General features: G+C 41.3%; 1 protein-coding gene across 3 annotated transcripts; it reads right to left on the bottom strand.

The window, feature by feature from the left end:
- Positions 1-4890: 4890 nt before the first annotated feature.
- Positions 4891-20372, bottom strand: LOC127568449 (GTP-binding protein Di-Ras2-like). 3 transcript variants are annotated; one of them, XM_052012195.1, is made up of 3 exons: positions 19857-20372; positions 9120-9182; positions 4891-5973 (listed from the first exon to the last, which is right to left on the bottom strand). In XM_052012195.1, the coding sequence occupies exon 3, from the start codon at positions 5863-5865 to the stop codon at positions 5269-5271; it is 597 nt and encodes a 198-aa protein (XP_051868155.1). In that variant the 5' UTR covers positions 5866-5973; positions 9120-9182; positions 19857-20372; the 3' UTR covers positions 4891-5268. The 3 variants fall into 3 exon arrangements, with proteins under 3 accessions (XP_051868155.1, XP_051868153.1, XP_051868154.1); XM_052012193.1 differs by lacking the exon at positions 9120-9182; XM_052012194.1 differs by lacking the exons at positions 9120-9182; positions 19857-20372 and adding an exon at positions 8305-8577.
- Between the last annotated feature and the right edge of the window lie 5804 nt (positions 20373-26176).

Genomic DNA, 26176 nt, shown 5'->3' with positions numbered 1-26176 from the left:
AAACTCACTTTCCAACCATGTAATTTTGATCCTAATTACTGGAAGAAAGTTAATCAGCAGTGCCAGCAACCCGGGTTCAAATCTGGCCACTGTCTGTAAGGAGTTTGTACTTTCTCCCCGTGTCTGCGTGGGTTTCCTCCGGGTGCTGCAGTTTCCTCCCACATTCCAAAGACGTACAGGTTAGGAAGTCGTGGGCATGCTATGTTGGCGCCGGAAGCGTGCAACACTTGCGGGCTGCCCCCAGAATGCTATGCAAAAAGATGTATTTCACTGTGTGTTTCAATGTACATGTGACTAATAAAGATATCTTATCTTATCAAATAATTGCTCATGTTACTGGATTCTGACTAAGGTTTTACACTTTAAATATTGTGTGCTCGCAAATGTTCATCAGATGTTGCCTAGCCCACTGAGAATGTTTTGCCTTTTATAGTATTGTTTCAGATTTTCGGCATCTGCTCCATTTTGATTTTTTTGTTTAAACAATTGCTTCCTGAATTGGAGAGATTACATGTTTAAAGAATCTAGAAAAGTGCAAAGAAAAACTTCAGGATATCCCAAAGTAGTTCACAATAAAATATTGACTTTGGAAGTGCACTCACTTTTGTTATGTAGGTAAACACAGCAGCCAATTTGTGCACAGTAAGATTCCACAACTAATGAGATAATTAAATAATCAGTTAGCCATTTTGAAGATGTTAATTGTGGACTTGCTGTGAAGACACCAAAAGTTTCCACAGCTCTCCAAGTGAATGGGGTCCTTCAATCCACCTGAACAGGCAAATGGGGCATTGGTTTAGGTCTCACGTGAAAGTTTGCACTACTGCCAATACAATTCTTTATCAGTACTGTACTCCAGTAATATTTAAAATGCTCAATAAAGAAAATTATGAAGAAAAATATTACAAGATTGGTTCAGTGGCTCGGTTGGTGAAGATAATGAACTACTGCAAAGTATTGATAGGGTACAAAGACTGAAATTTCAAACCACAAACAGGGCTGAGTTCTGATTATAGTGAGTGTAGTGGCACAACTGGATTCAGTCTAATAGAATTAGAAAGTAGAAAAATGGTAATCCTGAAACTCCTAAAGTGTCATGTGTGTGTGTGTGTGTGTGTGTGTGTGTGCGTGCGTGCGTGTGTGTGTGCGCGCACATATGTGTGTACGTATGTATGTGGATAAGAAGGCCGCAGATCTCTTCCATCTTCACCACTTTGACTTCTGTTTTCATTGGCTTCTGTGTGTCTTTGCTGACAGAATCAAGACTCTCAGTGTCATAGTCTTTCTTAATTTTGAACGGTGATGGACCAAGGATTTCATGAGTCAGTGGGGATGTTACATTTTTCCAAGGAAGATTTTAAAATATCCTTGAAGTGTCTCCTCTGGTAATTTTTTGCCCTAACAGAACTCAGGCATGAATACCTGCTTCAGGAGTCAAGGTCTTGGGTGTGGGATTGATGTGGCCTGTCTATTGGAGGTGTTCGAGTATAATTAGAACCTCAGTGTTGGCCCTGGCAAGGATGCAGATGTTGGTTCACTTATTCTGCCAGTGGATTTGGAGAATTTTGTGTGGACAGTATTGGTGACATCTCTTCATTGCTACATGCCTCTTGTAGGTAGTCCAAGTCTCTGAAGACTACAGGAGAGTGGGGATCACTGGTGTCCATAGACTATGAGTTTTGTGCCAGGTTTGAAGTCTTGCTCAGATGGCCAATGGCTGTGCTATTGCACTGCTGGCATGGTGAATTTCTCTATTCATATCTGCCTTCATCGAGCGGTACTTCATTTTCTGGATCTCACATTGGACACTTATTGTGAGGGAAAAGTGCTGCTGGACTTTTTCAACAGCAGGGGCAGGTTGACAGAGTACCTTTGTTTTGCTAATGTTAAAGATAAGGTTCATTCTATCACACGCTTCAGTTAACAAACTGACTGTGACTTGGAGTTTGGCCTCTGAAAATGTGCATAAGAATGAATCATCTGTGTAGCAGCTCAATGACTGAGGTTGGATGACCTTGGTTCTTGAGTGAAGATGATGTAGGCTGTAGAGTTTTCCATTTGCTCTTTAGATTATCTATACTCCAATAGAAGGTTTGTTGAAGTTGAGGTGTAGTGATGGGGAAAGAAAGATTGGGAGAAGTGTTGGACTGGTAACAAGACTTGCTTGACCCCAGTCTCCACCGGGTTTGGTGTACATCTGTTGGCTAGAATTGAATAATGCAGAATGGAAACAAATTTCAGTTGACTGCCAGATCTGCAAAGGATTCTTCATGGTTCCACTCAGTTGACACAAAAGACCATGTATAGTACTTGGAGATTTCTTGGCATATCCTCCTCTTCCCAGGTGTGGGAGATGAGCCCTCTGAATTTGTAAGTTAAGCTTCTCTCCACCAAGTTTTAGAAGTCGAGCAGGGAGACCACCTGCTCCTAAATCCTTCCTGTTTTTTAATTGTCAAATGGCTTCAAGCCAGTCTGGGGCAGTGGTGAGATTTGACCATTTAGTGTGCTGTGGGACGGAGCCAAGAATACTGGCACCAAGCACCGAATCTCAGCTGAAAATTTCTTCAAAGTGCTCCATCAAGTAGGTACTTACTTCCTCTCTAACCTGATAGTCTCTCCTCCATTCTTAATTCTCAGTGGGATTAGTCCTTGGGTGTATGGACCATAAATGATCTCAATGGTACCTAAGAATATCAGCAAATTGTGGATATCCTAAATTCTATTCACCAACCATCTGTAGAGCAGGTGCCTAAACTGCTCCATGTGAACTACTGAGCCATGAAGTCATGAAAGTTTGACGTTTCAGAAAATCTGTACTGCAGTAACTTACTTTAGCCACTGTAGCAGCAAAGATAGGGTAATTGGAATTACCATGCTTAATGCACATAATCATTACCTAGTGATGGGCATGGTATTTGATGACTAATACATATGGGCTTTAGCTAGGACAAGATGGAATTTTGGCTGGGAGCTCTCGATTGTCAACGATTTGATGTCATTTAAACTCGACCACTTGTGGGAGGAACTGAAGGACTGTGACTTGTCTTGGCACTAGTGATTGAGAAAAGTGGAAAACATTATAATCAATTATTTAACTAAAATTATAAGTAAGGCTTCATTTTCCCCTTTAGCAAAACAAAATGGGATGAATTGGTAATAGGTAAAATGAACCAATCCAATAAATCTGAAACTAATAGACTCTCAGTCTACACTCACAGTCCTAATGAAGGGTCTCAAGCCAAAACATCAACCACCCCTTTGCCTCCACAGGTGCTGCCTGACCTGCAGAGCTCATCTAGCAGTTTGATTTCTTGCTCCAGATTCCACCATCTGCAGGCTTTTGTGTCTCTACGAAACCAATAGTTTCAGGTCCAAATCTGTCTCTAATGCAACGCAGCACAGGTTATTTTTTCTGGTCCTATCGTTGTGCTGAGTGAGATTATCTAAGTCAGCACGGAGCGAGGATCAGACCTCGGATCCCATGCTGTATATGGCTCAGTTGTATGGTAGTGATGCAACAAATGAATTACTGGGTGAGTTGGCAAACAAGGATATGCTACAAATAGCTTTATGAAAATTTGGAAATGATTTCTGTAACATAAGAACGTGAGCTGTTACCAAATCTAAGTCAAATCTAGATTTATTAAAGAAAGGCATTCCAATTTCTGAAACTAAATTTTAAAGCACAACATTAATATTTTGCTTTCATGTAATTGGAAGTTCTCAGATTGGAACATAAATTAAATGCAAAATTTCTGTTCATAAAATCTTAATCAGTTTACCATTGAAAAGACTTGGAAAAACTTGCATTTCTTAATACCTCTTACTGAATGTTCCAAAATGTCTTACAGCCAACTATTGTGATATAGGATAGCAGACTTCTATTTGTGCACAGAAAGCTCTCACAAACTGAGATGAGATAATGACCAAAGTGTTTCAGGAATGTGGAAGTATGCAATTGACCAGAACACCAGGGATAAAGCATTTGTCCTTATTCAAAATGAATTCACAGAATCTTACATATTATCTTCACATCCAAAAGACAGCACCTCCAAAAATGTGGCACTCCTTCAGTACAACATGAGATTGTAAATCTAGATTTTTGTGCTTTAGTCACTGGATATGCATTACTCATTTCTTTTCACTAATCAGGCTTTCACCAATTAAATTGTATTGAATGGGTCCCTTTCAATGAACTTTTACCAAATAACTTTCAATTAGTATCACAAGGCTCATCCTTATTAGAACACAATAATGTTATTGCAATTTTTTTCCTTTGCTCCAAATGTGATATTTCCTTTATAAAATCAGTGACTTTTAGGGAAGGAATTATGTTTAGGGAGTATTAAATGGATGAACATACCAGGGCAAAATTTCACTTCTGTACCCTGAACTCATTTGTGGGGACTTGTTGAGACGGGACTGGAACTTTTCACACACCAGAATGACATTCAGAGGTAGTAATATTGCTGGAATACTGGTGACCAATTCAGAACAGAAGTCTGAAACTATTTGTCCATGCAATGTTTTGTCACAATTTTATAGAGGTGGGAAAAATGGGGATAGGTGGGAATGGAGAACTAGAAGATAATGTCAGTTTTGATGCTAGAACTGCCTCTGGCCAAAGAAAGCAAACAATTAGCCTGGTTTCCAGGGGTGGTTTGTTCCTATTGAAAAGTGCACATTCATGGCTATTAAGTAACAGCTGGATTCTGATATCTCACTGGTTCAAATACCATGTCCAAATTTATTGCCATTTGATGCACAAAAATAGCCACATGGTCCAGATACAGTATGACAGTCAGTGCTGTGACACTGCACTCCAGAGCGAGACACTGTCTTAAAAGAAGAAAATTGGAGAGAAAAATAAACGTTGTCTAATTTATTTATCAATTAATATTGGCTTACTTAATTGTAAGAGTTCTATTTTAAAATAAAACAGAAGTTCTCCAGTCATTCATGCAGATACATTTTAATATATTTTTGTTGTATTAAACATGCACATCGGAAATTATGATTTAAATATGAAAATGCAAGAAGCATATTTTTTGTCCAAACAACAACCAAAGCTCATGATGCAATCCATCCATTGGAGAAATCTGACATTTAATTTTGATTCATTGATGGTACAGCTGATTTAAGATGTTTTTGACTGATTTGTGGTTATCTGGAAATAAGACATTCTGTGCAAATGTAGACTACGTTGCACAGGAGTCTATGAAATCCATGCCTGGTTGCACCATGCAGTAACTATAATTAGAGGATGTTTCACATCAGGGAACATTTTCCTTTCAGTTTGTCTCTTTTTTTCTGTTGTTTGGATTTCTTTCCATCCACTTGGAGGCTCACTGCTCTCCTCTTTTCCAAATTAAGCAACTCTTGGAAAAGTTCCTGCACATTGTGGTTGAGTTTGGCCGAGGTCTCCATAAACGAACACATCCACTTGGTGGCCAGAGCTTCTCCTTCAGTGGCCTCCACTTCTCTCTGAGTCTCATCTATCTTGTTCCCGACTAACATGATGGGGATATTTTGAATGTTTCCTTTGATTTGACAGATCTGCTCATAGATGGGTTGCAGTTCTTCCACGGATTGTCTGCTGGTCACAGAGTACACCAGAATGAATGCATGCCCTTTGGAAATGGACAACCTCTGCATTGCAGGAAACTGATGGCTTCCTGTAGTGTCTGTGATTTGTAGTGTACAGATATTTTTATCACAGCTGATTACCTGCCTATATGTATCTTCAACTGTTGGAATATATGTTTCTCTGAAAGTCCCTCTAACAAAGCGGAGGACTAAAGAGCTTTTCCCAACTCCTGCTGCTCCAAATACAACCACCCTGTAATCATTACTTTGCTCCGGCATTTCAGAAGCTTATCTGTAGATATGTGAAAAAGCAGTGTCCTTTGCAATTACAGTTTGTTTTAGTGGTATGTGATTCTAGATTCTGACATTCCCACAGATGTTATGTAGCTGTAAAAGAACAAACAAACATATAATTAGTCTCATGTCCTCTCTTTCACAAATTGCCTATTTTCTTCTTTATAATACTGCCCATAGCCACTCAACATCAGCACGTCTGCTAGAAAACTGTCCTCAATATTTGTGTTAAAACCAGTTTTGACTATCCCAATGCTCTCCAGTAAAGCTTGCTATTTTCTACTTCCATGAACTTGAGCTCATTCAAAAACCTGGTGTCCATAATTTAACCTGCACCAAGTCACAATCATCTACCATCCCTTGTTGACCCACATTAGCTTCACCATCAATACCTCACACTTAAAATTCATACACTTCTTTCAAATCCCTTCATAGCTTAATCCCTTTCTTTCTGGAACTGCATGCATCCACTGCACCCTTTGCCCCACTATTGTACCATTGTTCTAGAGTTCCCCCCAAACCCATTCTCTCTTGCCAGTGTAAAATCTATTTTTTTCACAAAGTCTTTGAACCAGCTTTCCCTCTGGCTTAGTGACAACTTTTATATGATCATAATCCTGTGAAGCTATTCTTGCTATTAACTGTGAGACAGTGCATCCACCTTCCCTGCCTTCTGCTCCATTGACATGCACATATGTGCAACACACCCATACCACTAGCCAGTTGCACTATCCCATCCTGCAAATTCTTTACATTTATATCTGCCTCCCTATGGATGCAATGATTGAGTCTGCCTCCACTACTGCTCCAGCAGTACATTCTTGACCCTAACCACTTGCTGCATTAAAACACATTTCCACCTGTCACTTTTGGTTCTTTTGCTAATCACCTTCATTCTATATTTCTTATTTCCTGTCCACTCCACTAATGGGAACTGCTTCCCATTGTCTCTACATTTTATTGTTTTAAATACCTATCAGATCTTCTCACCATCTACTCTGTTCCGGGAAGAACAACCCCAGTTGCTCGAGTCTATCTAGATCACTACACTCCTTCATCCTTGGAATCATTCTGGTAAACCTCTTATGCATCCTTTCCAAAGCCTTTCAAAATCAGCTTGGTCTAATGGGCCAATTGGCCTCCTTCTGTGCTGTAACCATCCTCTGATTCTGTGTCTCCGTGGTGTCCTCATCAAAATCACTGACATCTAACCTGCATTGGAAATGGAAAAATAGCAAATGATCCAAATCCTTCTTGGTGACTCATTTATTCAGAATGCTAAAAATGTGCATTTATTTAGCTCCTTTGATGTTTTAAAACATCCCCAGTTGTTTTGCAGGGGCATAATTAGACAACAATTGACACCAAGTTTAGGAGATCTTAGATAGCCATATTTTTGGCCAAGGGTTTTAATCTGTGCCTGAATGAAGCATGAGGCGGAGATGCAAAGATAATTTGGGAGATGTCCAGAGCATACATAGATGGTGAGTGGATGGCAGCATTGGTGGAAGGAAGGGATTAGAGGAGGCACAAGTGTAAATAGATGTAAATTCCCTCTTTTTCACCAGTTTACCAAGAGAAGTCCCAGCCACTATGTCAGGGCAACTACCCAGCTCAACAAGAACAAACTGCCCAAATCACTCAACCTAAAGCACAAATAGGTCAAAAACGTACAATGGCTTTGTTATATATATATATGTGTGTGTGTATATATATATATACAACCCATTTCCTCAGAATTCAATAAAGACACATTGAATTCAAAAATGCCGCTAGATAAAATAAGACAAATAGTTGTAATCAAAATTAATTGGTTTGTGTGAATTTCACGAAAAAACATTAAAATAGCACTAATGCCCAGAACAGCAGTACAAGTTCCTGTAATGACAAGATAAAAATTGAATCCAACTTTGTTACAATAAACCAATGTCTTTAATTATATGATGATAAAATCGCAGAACGGGACTCCAAAAAAAAACTGCAGAATCCCAAGCATCGGAAAAGTAATTACACATTTTCCATCACTTGTGGCCCTTAATTATAATTTATTCCAATCAACGCCTCTGCTGGAGAGAGAGGGGGAAACTGCATATTCCTTCAGACTGCGCTGAGATCGTTACACATGATAAATTGAAGTATCAATCTACATTTAAGAGGCTAGGGACAATTAAAATGCAGCCCCAGTACAGACGGCATAGTTCCCTCATCCATTCTCGGTCTGCCGAGTCCGTCCGTGCAAATTTTGCGCAACAGTTGGGACGATTGTTCAGTGGCCCCAATAAAAGGTGGGTCCAAATCAGGCATCATCCCTATTCCTGGGCACAATCCTGCAGGTGACGGAAGGCATTCCCACTTGGATGTCAGGCGAGAACGAAGAACAAAACAGATTTCGCTGGCAGCGCGGCTCTGCGGGCGGGTACTCACCGGGCAGGGATGACCATGCAGTCGATGCCTGGCGCCGGTGAACCCACAGCAGCAACACGCACCTTCCCGAGAGCTGGCAGCTCTTCAGAAACTTCGGCACCAGCATTCCCGCCCTATCCCAGCTACTCCCAGAAATTGGAGGGGAGGGCGGGCATTGAAGTGGCCCCGGGGAAAGGATATCCCTGGAAATGATTACAGGAAGAGCGGTGTGAGGAGTGGGGAGGAGGAGCACTCGGGAGACTGACGTCAGTTGCTGAGTCCTGTCTTGGGGTCGATTCCCTTCCACCTCCCTCGCTGTGATGTGCTTCTCCGCTCCTCACAATGCTCCAAAATAGCCTCCACGTCACTCTCATCTCCGATCTCTCGCCTCCAACAACCTTCATCTCCTCTACCCCTCCTCCCGCCCACTTCTCTTCCTTTCTTTTATTCCACCAGTTCCATCCCCTTGCCCTGCGAGTTATTTTTGTCTTTTAAGACGGCCAACTGTTTGATATATTCTGCATACACAACGGTTGGTGCAAATAATTCTTCTCGTCGCTCAATATGTGCAGAAAAAAAATTGCCCTGTCTTAGCTTTGCGTTGAGTGCAGTGATGAAATATACACTGCAAGGTTCCAAACAAAATGCAAGCCGTGGGTTATACATCAGCAGTCATCCCCAGAACAGTGGGTGAAATATATACGGTATTCAACACCCGCTCGGGAGGCGGCCGAGGGAGCAGATAGTAACTCTGGAATTAGATTAGTAAATAAGAGCAAATTTAATTTCCCCCCAAAAAAGAAAAAGAAAGCGCAAGAGAGATTAGCTCTGTTTACCTTCAGCACGTAGACACTCCGAGAGCCAGGCGAGTTGACAATGATAGCTATTTCACGAGTAGTCTAGGGACGTGTTAGAATTAGAAATCGTTTTAAATCATTTGTAACTGAAACATCACCATATCTCTTCATTTGCAAACAACACCTCACTTTTTTTTACCTTTATGTTTGTACGTACCTCATGATGAATTTTTTAAAAATCATGTAAATAGAATTCCTGCGTACACTACTTGCCATGTAGAAAGCAGGGTCAGGAAAAGCCCATTCCCACATAGGGGAGAGTTGGATATATGTAAATAAAGGGGCAAACCGATCACCGTTATATCAGTTAAAACAGATTAAGACGAGTCTTATTTGCAGAGGTTTAAATTTCTTTCCAATCCTCTACATTCGGATTCTTTGAAGTCGGGGCGTCGGGAAGAAGCGGGATAGCATATCGATTTTCGGAAGAAACCACCCCGTTTTTCATTCATTATTTTGTGTGTGTGGAACAGCCCATTCATGGAACCGGAGCGCAGTGTTGAAGGGGTTAGCTGGAGAGGCACACAAGTTACACCGGGGACCAAACTGCTCAAGCCAACCAATTCGCCTCGACATGCAGAGAAATAGTGTCAATCTTATCTACACTGTTTCCACACACCTTCACCCCCCTGCCCTTCATCGTATTTCATCGAAGCTCCATTGTTGACAGTGGGGAAGAGTTACTGCCATGACTGGCGAGCAACCTGACTTCTGATGAGCGTGAACTTTGCTGAAAAGTTCTGTTAGCTCCGGTGACTTTTGGCCATATAGGAGGTCCACTTTGAACAAACGTTGAAGGCGGCAGCTGAGAAATTTGATTGCACTGGAATCAGCGCCAGGTTGAGCTGGTGCCGGTTGGTGCCAGAGTGGAATTAGCGCATAGTAAATTATTGTGGGAGTTTCCAGCACCAGCTGAACCTAGATGAAAAACAGGATGATGCTGGAGGAACTCAGCAGGCCAGGCAGCATCCGTGGAGAAAAGCAGGCTGTCAACGTTTCGGGTCAGGACTCTTCTTCAGGACTGAAGATAGGAAAAGGGGAAGCCCAATATATTGGAGTGATAGGTGGATGAAAGAGGGGAGGGGGTTGGGCACAAGGTGGTGATAGGTAGATGCAGGTAAGAGATAGTGATGGGCAGGTGCGGGGGGGGAGGAGGGGAGAGCAGATCCACTGGAGGATGGGTCAAAGGTAAGAAGAGAAAAAAAGAGGCTAGGAAAGGGAAGAAGAGGAGCATGGGGGGGGGGGAGTTTGTGGGTAATTACTTAAAGTGGAGAATTCAATATTCATGCCATTAGGCTGTAAGGTTCCAAGATGGAAAATGAGGTGCTGTTCCTCCAGTTTGCACTTGGAATTCTCCTGGCAGTGGAGGAGGCTGAGGACTGACATATCAGTGATAATGTGGGACCAGCTGAACCTCACTGAGGTCCTTCCTGCACTTTCTGAAAGAGACATACCGACTGCCTAAACCACGGCTGATGTCATTCTACAGCTTTGGTGATCTTGAGGGCAAGCAGGGCCACAGCCTTTTGAAGCCACTCTTGAAGTATCAGTTGAAGAGCTGGAGAGGAGGAGAGAGGTGCTTTAAGCCCAGGGAACCAGGAAGGCCTCCAGCTTGGCCATGAAACAACAGTGGGAGGACAGGAATGTGTCCAATAGGAAAGTTTAACACAATGGGAGTGGGAGTGAGAGGCCCCTCAAGCCTGCCCCTCCATTCAATATAATGATGGCTGATCTGCCCCAGCCCTCAACTCCTCTTCTGGGCCAGTTCCAAACAGCCTTCAATTCCCTGATCTTTCAAAAATGTGTCTACTTCCCCTTTAAATGCTTCCAGTTATCTAGCCTCCACAACCTTCAAGGAGAGAATTCCAGATTTCACCACCCAGTGTGAGAAGAAATTCCTATACAACCCAGTTTTAAATGAACACACCTTATTTTGTTGCTGTGTCCTCTTGTTTGGGAACTTAGTGGAAATCACATACCATTGTCATTTAATGGCATTACCATTGCTGAGGCCTCCACCTTCAACATGTTGGAGATGATCAGAAAGTCATCTGGGCTAGCCACATAAATACCGTGGCTACTTCAGATATGTAACTTAGTATCCTATGGTAAGTGACTTATCTCTTTCCACCATCTACAGGGCACGTCAGGAGTTTGATGGAATATTCTCCACTTGTGCAGTCACAACAACTCAAAAGAAACTCAACCCAGCACATCACAGAAAACAGCTTCCCCTCCACGGACTCTGTGTATACCTCTCGCTGCCTTGGTGAAGCAGCCAGCATAATCAAAGACCCCACCCACCCGGGTCATTCTCTCTTCTCGCCTCTCCCATCAGGCAGAAGATACAGGAGCCTGAGGGCACATACCACCAGGCTCAAAGTCAGCTTCTATGCCATTGTGATAAGACTATTGAATGGTCGATGAGATGGACTCTTCACCTCTCAATCTACCTTGTTATGACCTTGCACCTTATTGCCTACCTGCAATGCATTTCCCTATAACTGTGACACTTTACTCTGTATTCTGTAATTGTTTTTACCCTGTACTACCTCAATGCACTGTGTAATGAATTGATCTGTACGAACGGTATGCAAGACAAGTTTTTCACAGTACCTCAGTACAAGTGACAATAATAAACCAATACCAATACCAAAAACTTGATACCATCAAAAGCAGCCCATCAACCACCTTAAATATCATCCTCTCCACTGGTGGTGTGCAGTGGCTGCAGCATGTACCACCCTCAAAATGCACAAGGGTTACTTACTCAGGCTACTCCAATAGCACCTCCCAAACCCATGTCCTCTGCCAACAAAAAAGGCAAAGGCAGTAGGTGCCTGGGAATACCACTCGCTGCAGCCTCTCCTCCAAGTTACAACCATCTTCACCCTAGTATATCACTGATCCTTCATTGTGATTGGGCCTAAATCCTGGAACCCAGCAGCATTCTGGACTGTAGGAGGTTCAAGAAAGTGGCTCACCACTACCTTCTCAAGGACAATCAGGGTTGGGCAATAAATGTTGGCCCTATCAACAATGGCCAGACTCCAAAAGACAAATAGATATTTAAAAGGTCAATATCTAAAGCGAGCCACCAAAAATGGAAGGTCTGTCAAAGTTTAATTACCTTAATACACACATCAGCAAATGCTATCAACTCACACATTGTTCTTTACTTTCAGATCTTGTTCAACAACAAGTTCTGTCAATCCTGATTCCAGCTAACATTCAGGTGCTTCACCCAATGTATACACACGACCACTACTCTGGAACTCATACACACCATGGCAGACAGGTCAGTCACGCATATTGCAACACACTAATTAAGGCTCTTCCCTCTTTGTCATGGGGGAATTGTCACACAGCTGCTGCCAGCAGCAATGGACATTATACTGTAAATATGCTTGGTGGTCTGGATATGAAGATGCTGTTCGTTACTGGGGCAGTAGCCACACAGTGTGTGGGCAATGGGCGCACATAAATTATTGGGAATAACATTATGTTCACATCTCACTTTCCCCTCATGCTACAACCCCTTCAGATTTACAAGATGCAGATAGTGTAAGAATACTTTCCTCTGCCTTCAGCTTGACCCTTGTGCTTTTTTCCTTTCTCAGGATGTTGGCATCCGTCACCTGCCAGTACTTTACCACATGTGCCCTTGCTGTTGCCAATCAGCTGGCTAGTGCAGGTGGCTGTTGCTCAGGCTGAGGCCACACAGGCTGATGCCAAGTCACTTCGGCACAGAATTGCTCAAAGTCATACTTCACAGCTGCAAGGAAGCAGCCGTCCCCTAGCTTGGCTTAGCTGTTTAAGGAGGATTGCACAAAATCTGTAGAACAGGCAAGTACAAATGGGAAACAGACACTATGGGACTGCACTAAGTTGATTAATTGTTTCTTGTTTGATTTTAACCTTGATTGGATGTAATAATATGATATGGAATGTTAATTGGTAAGGTTCATGATGTGTGCTTAAGTGAATGCTGGGACAATCCGCAATGAATGGAAGCTATGATGGGAACTATGGTGCCACAGGATTTTGTTTCCTCTTTGTTTTACATACTCATATGTGGCAGGCAGCATTTAATTATCATTTCTAATTGCCCTTCTCAGCACAGTTTTTGAAGAGGTTGTTCCAAAGTGCTGGTAGGCAGGAAGTTTTAATACAGAATACAAACCTGAATTGTGCAGTTGTAGAAGCCTAACAGGGAATGTCAAGAACAAATGGTCTAGCTTAGATTTACAGATGTTCTGCTGTGTTGTACCAAACTGTTGAGAAGTTTAACCAGAATTCTGATAGAACCTGTTAGAGTTCGCTAAAGAAATGTACCGACAAGTATTCGGTATATACTTCAGTTGCTCTGAGACCAGCATGAATGCTCTCTCAGGATCCAAGACCAGCATGAGTGTCCTTACAGGGCGCAAAAAATACTTTTCCCGTCTGCTAGGATGTTTGAAGGTTCCCACACTGGGGTTCACCTCCCCATGCAACCCTGAAACCTGACCTGCCTGCTGCTTCGTAATCTGAACTGGCTGTGAGTAGGAGGTAAGAAATACCATTTAGCAGACTGGTGGCATTTAAATGAAGCCTAAATTTGACTTCTACCTGAGGTCAGAATGGACTGGCATGTGAGCTTTGCTGTATTTTGGATACAATGAATTTTCATGGAAAGAGTTTCTGCCTCAACCATTAACCCTGAAATTGAATTGAATTCCACTTCCCCAAACTTACCCTCTATCTGAAACCTTTTATCCACTGCCTTTTATTCGTCATCTCTCAACCACAAAAAGCTTGCATTATTAAGTGCCCTTGATGGAATAAAATGGCCCTGATTGTTTTGCTGCTACTCTAAATTGGCTTGATCCAACCTTGTCCCATCTTTTCATCCTTTTAAACACTTCTATTACATTTGACTGCAATCAGTTGTGTTCTTAAGAAAAACATTCATTTTTTCAAGTCTATCTTTGTATTTGTATTTCCTAAAACCAGCAGTATCTTGGAGAATGAAAGGTAAAATCTCAATAATTGCCTCGTATCCAGACTGTAATTTGATTTATATTAACTCATTATTGCTGCTTGGTTTTTATAATCTTTTACTTCTTGTTTTTAATAGTGTCCTCATCCCAAAAGGTGGCCTTTAATGTCTTGGGTCCACTATACCACAAAATCCTCTTGCACTCACTCTGGATAGAAGGTTTCAAACATAGAAAGGTAAAATAATTCTAAGGAATTACTGTCAATAGACAGGATGGAATAAAAGGAAGAAAATCATGTTTAATGAAGGGATATAGATATAGTATAAACAAAATTATGCTATCAAGGGATTTTACAATGAACCAATTACTAATTAGGAGTGCTCAAGTAGTCTATGATGTATATAGGCAAATATAGCTAAATAATTTCACCACACAATATGTCTGGAAGCCATAAATGGATATTTTCTACTTGAATTGCTGGTGGTAAATGATCCTGATAGTATGCTGAATGTTGCATGCTGATAGCAACTCAAATATGACTTAAAAGCAAAATACTATAAGATGATGGAAGTCTGAAGTAAAAATATCTAAAAAATATTATGTGTTTGAAATGTTTTTGGAGCCTGCCAATACTACTGGTCCAGATTAAATAACACCTTTTAAAAGAAAGGCAATGACAAAAACCTTGGGATTTGTACATCACTGAGAAGGTTGACTTCTACTGCTCATCCTTTCTTTCCTTAAAATTCTACTTGCTTTTGAGGGATGAAGTTAGTCTCACAAGGCTATTAGTTGGGGGATCCATTGACAAGGAAGGAACATAATATACGTCCAGATCAAAATAGAGTGTAACTTGGACGTTGATGGTACTCCCAAGCCACTTCTGGCCTTAAATTTTCCAGGTGATGGAAGTTTCAGGTTTTGGAAGTACCATCAAAGAAGCTTTAGCAAGTTGGCTCTGTATATTCTATAGATGGTGAACTCCATAGATATTCAATGCCAGTGATGGTAAGGGTGGATATTTAGGCTAGTTGAAGCTGTGCCAGTGAAGATCACTCCTTTGACTTAGATGGTACTGAGCTCCTTGAAAGTTGTTGCTGCCGCATGTCTTTGGGCAGCCAGGGACAATTCTATCACACGCCTGATTTTGCAATGCATAGGTAACTTTCAAAAGTCATTCACTGCAGATACACAGCTCCTGACCATTAGCTACTTCAGGTAAAGTTCTTCATAAATTATGCCTATTGAAACTGACATGGAATTAAATGTAAAATATAAACCTAAAAACACCACATTATGCTTTCAACTGATTACTGCAGTGTCACAGCCTCACAATATCAGATGGTTTCTGCAACAGAGTGGATAAAAAAATTGATAATGGAGGAGGCATAATTCTTAAAAGGAGTATTACAGAATATGGTGCTGCTTCCAGTGGTTTGCTAATATTAAGCAAAGCCATGGAGTCATTATAAGAGAATCCCAAGGCATTCTATACATACATCAAGAGCAAGAGGGTAGATAGGGAGAGGGTAGGACCACTCAGGGATAAAGGGGGGAACATGTGCTTAGAAGTGGAGGATGTGGATGAGGTCCTTAATGAGTACTTTGCATCAGTATTTACCAAGGAGAAGGACGTGGAGGATAGGGAGATCAGTGTGGAGCATGCTAACATGCTAGGGCATTTCGAGATAAAGGAGGAGGTAGTGTTGGATCTCTTAAAGGGCATTAAGGTGGATGTTCTCAGGGCTTAATGGAATATACACCAGGTTATTGAGAGAGGCAAGAGAGGAGATTGATGGGGCCTTGACCAATATCTTTGTGTCCTCTCTAGACACAGGAAAGGTCCCAGAGGACTGGAGAGTAGCTGATGTTGTTCCATTATTTAAGAAGGGAAACAGGGATAGTCCTGGTAACTATAGACTGGTGAGTCTCATGTCAGTGGCAGGGAAGTTACTGGAGAGGATTCTTAGGGATAGGATTTATGAGTATTTGGAAAACCATAGCCTAATTAGGGACAGTCAGCATGGCTTAGTGCAGGGCAAGTCGTGCTTTACTAACTTAATTGAGTTTTTTTGACGAGGGTGATTAATGAAGGTAGAGCTGTGGATGTCTAAGTGGACTTCAGCAAGGCTTTTGACAAGGTCCCTCATGGGAGGCTCACCCAGAAGATTAAGATGCATGGGATCCAAGGTGAATTGGCCATTTGGATTCAGAACTGGCTTACCTGTAGAAGACAGAGGGTAGTGGTCGATGGGACTTATTCTAGCTGGAGGTCTGTGACTAGTGGTGTTCCTCAGGGATCTCTACTGAGACCTCTGCTGTTTGTGATGTATATAAATGACCTGAATGAAAATGTACATGGGTGGGTTAGCAAGTTTGCAGATGATATGAAGATTGGTGGTGTTATGGATAGTGTAGAAGACTGGAAAGGATACAGCGGGATATAGATCAGCTGCAGATATTGGCGTAGAAATGGCAGATAGAGTTCAACCTGGCCAAATGTGTGGTGTTGCACCTTGGGAGATCAAATGTAAAGAGACAGTACACTGTTAGTGGCAGGACCCTTAACAGTGTTGATGAGCAGAGGGATCTTGGGGTCCAAATTCATAGCTCCCTGAAAGTGGCTACACAGGTTGATAGGGTGGTAAAGAAGGCATATGGCATGCTTGCCTTCATTATTTGAGGCATTGAGTTCAAGAGTCAGGAAGTTATGTTGCCACTTTATAAAACTTTAGTTAGGCCGCATCTGGAGTATTTCATTCAGCTCTGGTTGCCCCATTATAGGAAGGATAACAAGGCTTTGGAGAGGGTGAAGAAGGGGGTTACCAAGATGCTTCCTGGATTAGAGGGCATGTGCTATGAGGATGGGTTGGACAAACGTGGGTTGTTCTCTTTGGAGTGGCAGATGCTGAGGGGAGATCTGATAGAGGTTTATAAGATTATGAGAGGCAGAGATAGAGTAGACAGCCAGTATCTTTTCCCCAGGCCTGAAATGTCTAATACCAGAGGGCATGCATTTAAGGTGAGAGGGGGAAAGTTCAAAGGAGATGTGTGGGGCAAGTTTTTTACACAGAGAGTGGTGGGTGCCTGGAATGCACTGCCTGGAGTGGTGGTGGAAGCAAATACGATAGGGGCAGTCAAGAAGCTCTTAGATAGGCAAATGACTGTGAGGGAAATGGTAGGATATGGACACTGTGTTGGCAGAAGGGATTAGTTTAGTTGGGCATTTTATTACTAATGTAATTGGTTCGGCACAACATTGTGGGCCAAAGGGCCTGTTCCTGCGCTGTACTGTTCTATGTTCTATAAAAGTCCAATGCAAACTGGTTAAATTAATAGATAATGGTAAACTATCAAAATGAACAAACAAGCACAACCTTACAAAAGGACAACATTTGGATAACATATAAAAATGGGCAAATCAATGGCAGAATTAAATTCAAGTTAGACAGTACAAGGTTGATAAGAAAAATGGATGTTACAAGTATGCCAAGAGTTGCGTAGGTTTTAAAACTTGTAGGTGATGGAGTGAAATGTCATGAAGTTAATACATGTATCAAATTTTAATTTATGGGGAAAAATGAGGGAATAAGGATTCTTCATGCTTGAAGGGTGATGATGACTGAGATGGGGCCTCATGGAAATATACAAGATATTAAAATGGCCTAAATAAAGACAACACTAATTCAAGATGTGTCGAGATCCTGGAATGATGGTTAAGACTTGTGAGGGGAAGGGTTGGGACAAACTTCAAAGATTCCAGCATTTGGAATTATTTTCTTGACAGGCTGGTGGAAGAAAAACAGATTTATTCATAGTCAGTAGACAGAACAATAGGGATTAGGCAAGGATTTTTTTTCCAATGTAGATCTGTTAGGATGGGCCAAGTGGCCTCTCATCTGGTTCTATCTCATCATGTATCCTTTCAGTTGAATAGCCTGCCATCACTACGTACTTAGTCTTACCCACAGAAAATGAAGAGTTGGATGAATTCAGCTGGAATTTAAAAAAGAATATATCATTCTTTGATGGAGAGTTTGGAAGATGCGGGCAGTGGGGTGGAGGAAACCGGTATTGGATTCAGATTTGGAACAGTGCTGGTCTATTCACTAATTCGCCCATGATCCATGAACACTGAAGAAGAATATCACCTCTTACTCTGCGTTGTTCAATGTATTTTACTAGTCTGCTATCTGGAAAAGGAAATGAGAAGACTTATCTTTAGTTGTATGGCAACAATGGGCGAATGTTTTATGTAAATATGCAAATACGATATGTTAGTCATATGATTACTTCTCAAGTGAATAACATGACTGGTAAACTTCCTGGTATTGCTGACTAATATGGTAAATGAACAACTAAATCCGACAGAGAAACATGTTGTTCGAGATGATAAACAACTGTTTGAATTCAATGACAAACACGTTTGGGATGAAGCCTCAAAAAAGTAAAAGAAGCTACAGTGTAATCTACAAGATATTTTGTTACAGAAATTATATTTGGCTGCTCGGTTGCTTTTACCGCCTTATTTTTTAAAAAATCCATGTGAAGTTTCTTTACAGAAGTCAATTTACAAAGTCGTGTGAACATTCGCTCTGATAATAAACAGCATACAATTCGCGGCTGGTGAAATAAGCAAAATTGAAACGGAAATGTTGCAGAAAATCATATTACATTTCCCTGTCAAGTTTTAACGTCCATGATCATACCCGTCCCCATCTCTTAACCACTTAATCGGAAGCGCCCATTGATTATGCACTTTTGAATATTAGTGTTGCTCAAATACTGTATTTGGATGTAGTGGTCCTCCGAGTGCCCAGCACGGAAAAAATAAATGATTTGCAGGGAGGTGTTAACATACTCGATGTGACAGCTTCCCTTACAGAGCAGGTGCGCGCCATCGCAAAATCAACATACATTCCCGGCCGTATTAAATATTATCGTTTATAGTAAATGTTACGCGGTTTAGTCGTTTATTAATCAGACCTTTACAAATCATAGTCAGAAATATGGTGAGTTCAATACGGATTGTAAACGGCCTACAGGGTCCAACTGGGAAAAGACGGTTTGTGCCAGTGGGCATCCGAGCCGCGTACATCCGCTCAAACCTCGAATTCACCAGATCACAATTCATAAACAGAGTGTTAAGAATATCCAGAGAATATGGGAGTAAGAAATAGGTAGGACCCTATTCGCACTACTGCCTTATTGTAAAGTAATTTCTATAATAGGTTGGAAGGATTCCAAAATCAATCAGCATTTAACCAGCTGAAGTGTGTGAGGTAAATAACGAATATCAGATCTTGCAAATAATCAGAGGAAATTCCCTAAAACACTTAAATACATGGGTACCAGAATCTGGTTCCCTAAGTGTAGATTAATACATTGACAGGGATAAAGTTCTACAAAACAAAACATTTTCAAGTATCTTCCGTAGAACTGGACCTTCTTGTAAGGATTTGGGGATTTTGCTCAACAATTAAACCAGCTCTGGCCTATTTGGACCAAATTGCATTAGTATAACTCCTTAGACGCATTATGACAGCTGTGAAGCCTCATAACTTACATAAAAATAATAGAATCGATATCTTCCAAAGCAATTTCATTTTGCTAAATACAAACCAATCTCCCATTGATTTAAATAGCATCATAACAAGACAGGACAAAATCACAGATGCGCTCTCTCCCATCACCAGGAGCCCCAGCCCTTGGTAGCAATTTTACTGAAACTTACCAGACGTTAGAAATAAACGAGTCATTTATAAAACTTCGTGAAGCCTGCAATTTGCTGGAGAGGCGCTTGGATTGCTCTTTTATATGTAAACAGCGTGAAGTCTGAAAGCTCTGGAGAGATGTGCTACTTAGTGTGGGCAGTAGAACGACCAGCATGTCCATTCCAGATTAAATCACAGACGTAGAAAGCTCCTTCAAAATAAGAGTTACATTTCATCCGGAAGACCAAGTACGGTCGCATTGTAACCGAAGCAGTATCTTCAACGCAACCGCCTCTGGCTTTACTTCCTGCTGGTTAAATCAGTTTCACTTCATCACAGTGAATGCAATGTACAGATCGGAGTAAACAATGCGATTGAAGGCCCCTTGATGCAAATTAAAAGAGTATTAATTTTGAATTAAAGCGAATAATAAATAGTGCACCTCCTTTACTGCATTGCCCAGTGTTCCACAAATATTTCCGAGTAGCGCGGTGTGGGTCACGCTAACGGAGAAACAACTCCATATGTGTTCCTTGACGTTCAATGGCGTTACTATGGCCTGCTCCCCACTATCAATATCCTGGGGGTGTCCATTGACCAGAAACTCAACTGGACCAGTCACATAAATACCATGGCTGCAAGAGCTGATCAGAGGCTGGGAATCCTGTAGTGAGCGACCTGCCTCCCAAAACCCCAACATCTTTCCACAGGGCACAAATCAAGAGTGTGATGGCATACTCTCCACTCGCCTGGATGAGGGCAGCTCCAACAGCGCTCAAGGAGTTCAGCATCATCCAGGACAAAGCAGCCCACTTGACTGTGTCTGTGTATTTATTTATGCCAGTATATATACTTACACGTGTGTATATTTATTATATGTATAGTACATCTGTATACTTAATTAATATCTACATGTGTGTGTGCATATATATTCGCCATCCTAATTATTCATCCCCTGAACCTTCACGCACAGTGACTACAGTGTGTACCATCCACAAAACGCATTGCAATTACTTCAATAACACGTCCCAAATCCACAACCTCTACCACCAAGAAGGACAAGGGCAGCAGGTGCTTGGGAATATCGGGTTCATCAGGTACTGCTCCAAGTCTCAAATCATCCTGAATGGAAGTATATTGTTGGCCCTTCATCATTGCTGGGGCTATATCCTGGAACTCCATTTGCAATAGCACTGTGGTAGCACCTTCACCAGAAGGAATGCAGCCGTTCAGGGAATCACAGCATCACCACCTTCTGAACAGCAATTCAGGATGGACAATAAATGGTGGCCTTGCTGGCAAAAACCAGTTGCCAAAAAATGAACGAATAAATAAAAAATACTGCAGAGACATCGTAAATTGTCCAATCAAAAACAAGAATTTGTATTGAAATTTACCTACCTCCCATTTGGACCTCCCAAATACTATGCAGCTAATGGAGAACACTGTTGCTATGCAGGAAATGTGACAGTCAATTTATTGACAGCAAGTTCACATCAAAGCAGATGTGATTCTAACCAGAGAACTTATATTTGTCACCTTAAGTGGGAAAACTTCAGCCAGAAGTTGAGGACCAATCCCTTCTGATCATCAAACATAGCAGCTCCTGGGACACAACACATGCATGTTTATATATACACACATATAAATACATAAATATATACATATATATTTACAGTATATGCATATCTACATAGGAATCTATTAGACTTTTAGAATATCCAGTGGACTTTCTGCCTAATCTTATTAACTTGGTAGCCATATAAGATGTCTAAATGTAAACTCATCTTAGTAATTCATATCAATATCAGGCGCTGAGCTTTATACCAATTTATAAGCAGCAATCCAGTTAATACTGAATTATTTTAACAGCATTCCTGCCCTTGTGACCATCATTATTAATTATTTCTAATACATAACTAGCATTATGATAAAAGAAATTGCATTTACACACAGCTTTTCACAGCTTGTACATGACACCCAATTTGGAGAGAGCAAGACCTACCAAATGGAAAAAGTTCATGAACAGATAATATGCCTCCTCACTTATATTAATTAAGGGATAACATTGAGGCAGTTAATAAAACAAGCTCCACTGTCTTTGAATAGTGGGTTTCTTTTTTGAGGGCTTCAGAGGGCAGACTGAGCCTTGGTTTAATATTTCATTCAAAATAACGACACCTTCAACTGCCCTGCAAGTAAAGCCGTGGAAATTTCCATTTCCATTTCCATTTGCCCAATATTAGGCTTCCAGTACAATGTCTTGCCCAAGCCATCAGGGCTGTGCTCGCCCACTCACTCCCTCACACACTGAATCACTTTTACCAGAGTGAGATAGAACACCTGGTTGAGTGGTGCCGCAACAACAACCTCTTGCTCAATGTCAGCAAAACTAAAGAGCTGATTGTTGATGTCAGGAAGAGGAAGAAGGGCAAGCACGCGCCAGTCTACATTGGGGATCAGTGGTGGATAGAGTCAGCAGGCTTAAATTCCTGGCTGTTAACATATTGGATGACCTGTCCTGGGCCCAGCACATAGATGCAATCATAAGGAAAGTGCGCCAGCATCTTTACTTTCTTAGGAGGTTAAGGAGGTTCAGCTTCTCACCAAACACTCTAACAAACTTCTACAGATGGACTGGTGAAAGTATCCTGACTGGTTGCATCATGGTTTGGTATGGCATCCCTTTGCACTAAAATGAACTTCATTTTTTTTGTTCTAATTGTGTTCTTTCTTGTAAAAATAGTATATAATTTATGTTTATGTTTTTCTTGTGAATGCTGCTTATATGATGCTATGTGCCTGTGATGCTGCTGCAAGTAAGATTTTCATTGCACCTGTGCATACATGTACTTGTGCATATGACAATAAACTCGACTTTCGACTATTTTTTTGTGTCTCACACATTTTCAGTACAGAAAAAAAATAGATGATGGCAACAGCGCACAGGTGGGGGTGACCATGTGGAGGGTTAGATGTGCATAGGCCTGTGTCAGTGACCATCAGACACAGGGAAAAAATAATAGACGTGGTGGACTGCCTGCAGAGATTGCGGAGAGTTAGCCCGCCCCAGCAGTGAGGAGCAGTCAACACACTGATAGGACCTGTTTCCTGGAGTGGATCAGGCCAAATGTTGGGGCCATGCCATCCCTAGACCTGGTGTGACTGAGTGAAGCAGCCCCCACACTCCAGCCCATCAGTGCTGAGTGTGGCCTTACTCACTTGCCAGGCCCCACTGAAGAATTTTGGCTGATGGCAGAGGAAGGAGAGCAGCTGGCTTTCCACAGAAGCCATGAGACAACACCATCATTAGCGGGTATAAAATGTGATTATATAGTCTACTGACCTTTGCTAATTAACACTAATAATAAAAAGTCAATATCATTTTTTCCACAATGTTGTTTGTCTTGTCTACAATTCAGCCACGATTTCTTGAAGTTCATCCTTTAGTCTAGGTGGGGTTTTATCTCTAAGGAAGCAGGGAATGTAATGGGCCCTGAAATGACCAAGCAGGCTACTCCATGCAGGGGACAATTAAGGGCAAGCAGTAAATGCATCATCTGCTTCCTATGTATAAATAAATTTTAGTATTGGTTTATTATTGTCGTATGTACTGAGATACAGTGAAAAGCTTCTGTTTTACGTGCCATAATAATAAAAGAACGTGAACTTACAATCTTTTGCTTCTACCAAAGGACTTAAATGTTACTACTTATAATGTAGTAACTTAAAGTTACTACTTTAAGGTGTTGGTCAGACCACATTTGGAGTATTGTGAGCAGTTTTGGGCCCCATATCTAAGGAACAGATGTGCTGGCGTTGGAGAGGGTCCAGAGGAGGTTTATGAGAATGATCCCAGGGAAGAAAGGGTTAACATATGAGGAGCGCTTGATGGTTCTGGGCCTGTACTCACTGGAATTTGGAAAGGTGAGGGGGGATCTCATTGAAACCTACTGAATATTGAAAGGCCTGGATAGAGTGGATGTGGAAAGAATGTTTCCAGTGGTGGGAGAGTCTAGGATCAGAGGGCACAGCCTCAGAATAGAAGGACATCCCTTTAGAACAGAGATGAGGAGGAATTTCTTTAGCCAGAGGGTGGTGAATCTGTGGAATTCATTGCCACAGATGGCTGTGGAGGCCGAGTCATTTGGTACATTTAAAGTGGAGGTTGATAGGCTCTTGATTAGTAAGGACGTCAAAGGTTACGGGGAGAAGGCAGGAGATTGAGGTTAAGGGGGAAAAATAAATCAGCCATGATCGAATGGTAGAGCAGACTCGATGGGCCGAATGGCCTAATTCTGCTCTTATGTCTTATGATCTAGTATAAATAGCAGAATATTATTTCATGACTTATAAAGAACTTCTTCCTTAGTGACTTGGCAAAAAGGAGTTATTGCATTGACTCAGTAGCTTATATGTGCAATAGTGAGGTTGGAAGTGCAAATAATGCCTCTGAATTAGTAGTTTGCAATGAAATGATGGGGAAAAAATGATCTAGCAATCTCTGTGATGTTAACTTTCCACTTTCCGACAGGTGCTGCTGTAAAATGTTTGTTGAAAGGGATATTTGGAGTCCAAAGGCTGTGATATCTTCAAGCTGACGAAACAATCCTCACAGGGGCACTGAGGAAATATTTTGGATTTCTTTTTAAAACATCAGATTGTGCTAGATATAGATTGGAGCACATGCATATGATTAAAGTAGAAGTATTATAAATAAATTATTTTTTCCCAAAATCCTTTAGTCCTTGAAATATTTGTGCAAGGCAAATACAGATATATGCAATTAGTCTTTTAGGCTTGATAGTTTGCTAAGCAATAATAATAGCTTAGCTTGCCATTAAAGATTCACGTCAACTCAATTTAACTAAGTGTTCCAAGTTTTTTCACAGTGGGACTAGTTCATAAAACACTAAATTTGCATCAGTTCAAATGACTTCAGCTTCATTGCACTGAAGCAGGCTGCAGACAGCACAGCCTGGGATGATACACTGGATTGGTGACAGCAGGATCTTAGACTTAAGATGCACATTTGAAAACCCAGGCTGATGGAGTGACAGTGTGGATGGAGTAATGATGGCAAACTTGGTAGTTTTGTCATCATTCATTGGGTCCATATAATCCAACTGGTTCACACAAATAGTCCCATGCGTCAACAATTATTGTGGTAGAGAATTTCCTTGTTGCTGTGTTAGTAAAATTTTAAATTAATGGCCTCTCCTTATCACCAACTGGAGGGAACTTTCCAAACAAGACTTCTTATAATTTTGTGCTTATTGAATCTCTGACTCTTTGACTTTGATCTACTCCAACCATAAGTAATATTAGGCTGGGGATTTCTTTGCAGCTGCTCCCATTACCAAAGGAACCATCTAGATAAGTTGCAGCAGTTCTGATGATATCCCTTGTCCTAGCATCTCCAGCCTCTCCATTAACTATAAAATCTATTCCCCTGACAATATCTGGGCGAACTTAGCAATTGAATTCAGTATTAAGAATCTGCCCAACCATTAATTTTAATGTATGGAATGCTCAGAGCACCCTAGTAGTAAATCTCTCCCTTCATTGCCTGATACATCCATCTGTCATCACACCCCATGTTGTCAGCTGGCTTTTCCTGCATTTCACAACACCAAGAGTAATCCTCATTTTCTTAACAGCACCTCCATATTTATTTAGTGCCTTCGGCATAACAAAATATCTCAAGCTGTTATGCAGGAGAAAATAAATTAAATTTTGACACCAAGCCAAGAGGCAAGTTGCAAAGAGCATTTTAAAGGAGGAGAAAATGGTACTGAGGTGGGGACATTGAGGATTACCATCATCCTCGGGGCACCGTTGCTCAAAAACCTAAGTCACTTAAGTACAATAGTTACAAGATTGGGTCCCAGACTAGATATATTGCAGCAAAATTTTTTCTTATCATTCTCTTCGATAATAGATTCTAACCATTAATGCACTTTTCTTGTGACCAGGGAGATGAAGGAAAACCAGGCCTTGTTATATGCAACCAAGCTTGTACTTCAGAATTCATTCTCTCACTCCCTGTCTCATGCAGGGGGATTAATGGAAGAGCCAGAGGAGAAATCAGACTATGAATGAGAATAAGTAGTTAGAATGGAAGATGAAGATGTCAATGCTGACCGAAAGGAATGGGGACACACTTTTGGATCAAGAAGCTGAGGATCCAATAAGAAAGCCCCAAGAAGAGTAGGTGCAGGGTGCAATGGAATACATAGGACAGTGTGCTGGAAATACTGGGTTGAGTGAAGATACTGCAAATCAGAGTGAAAAAGGCCCCACCAGCAGGTCATGTTTACTCCAGGGATGGAGTGGAGGC

This window comes from Pristis pectinata, chromosome 3 (assembly GCF_009764475.1).
Source record: "Pristis pectinata isolate sPriPec2 chromosome 3, sPriPec2.1.pri, whole genome shotgun sequence".
Lineage (NCBI taxonomy): Eukaryota > Metazoa > Chordata > Chondrichthyes > Rhinopristiformes > Pristidae > Pristis > Pristis pectinata.
This window is presented reverse-complemented; position numbering and strand designations above follow the sequence as displayed.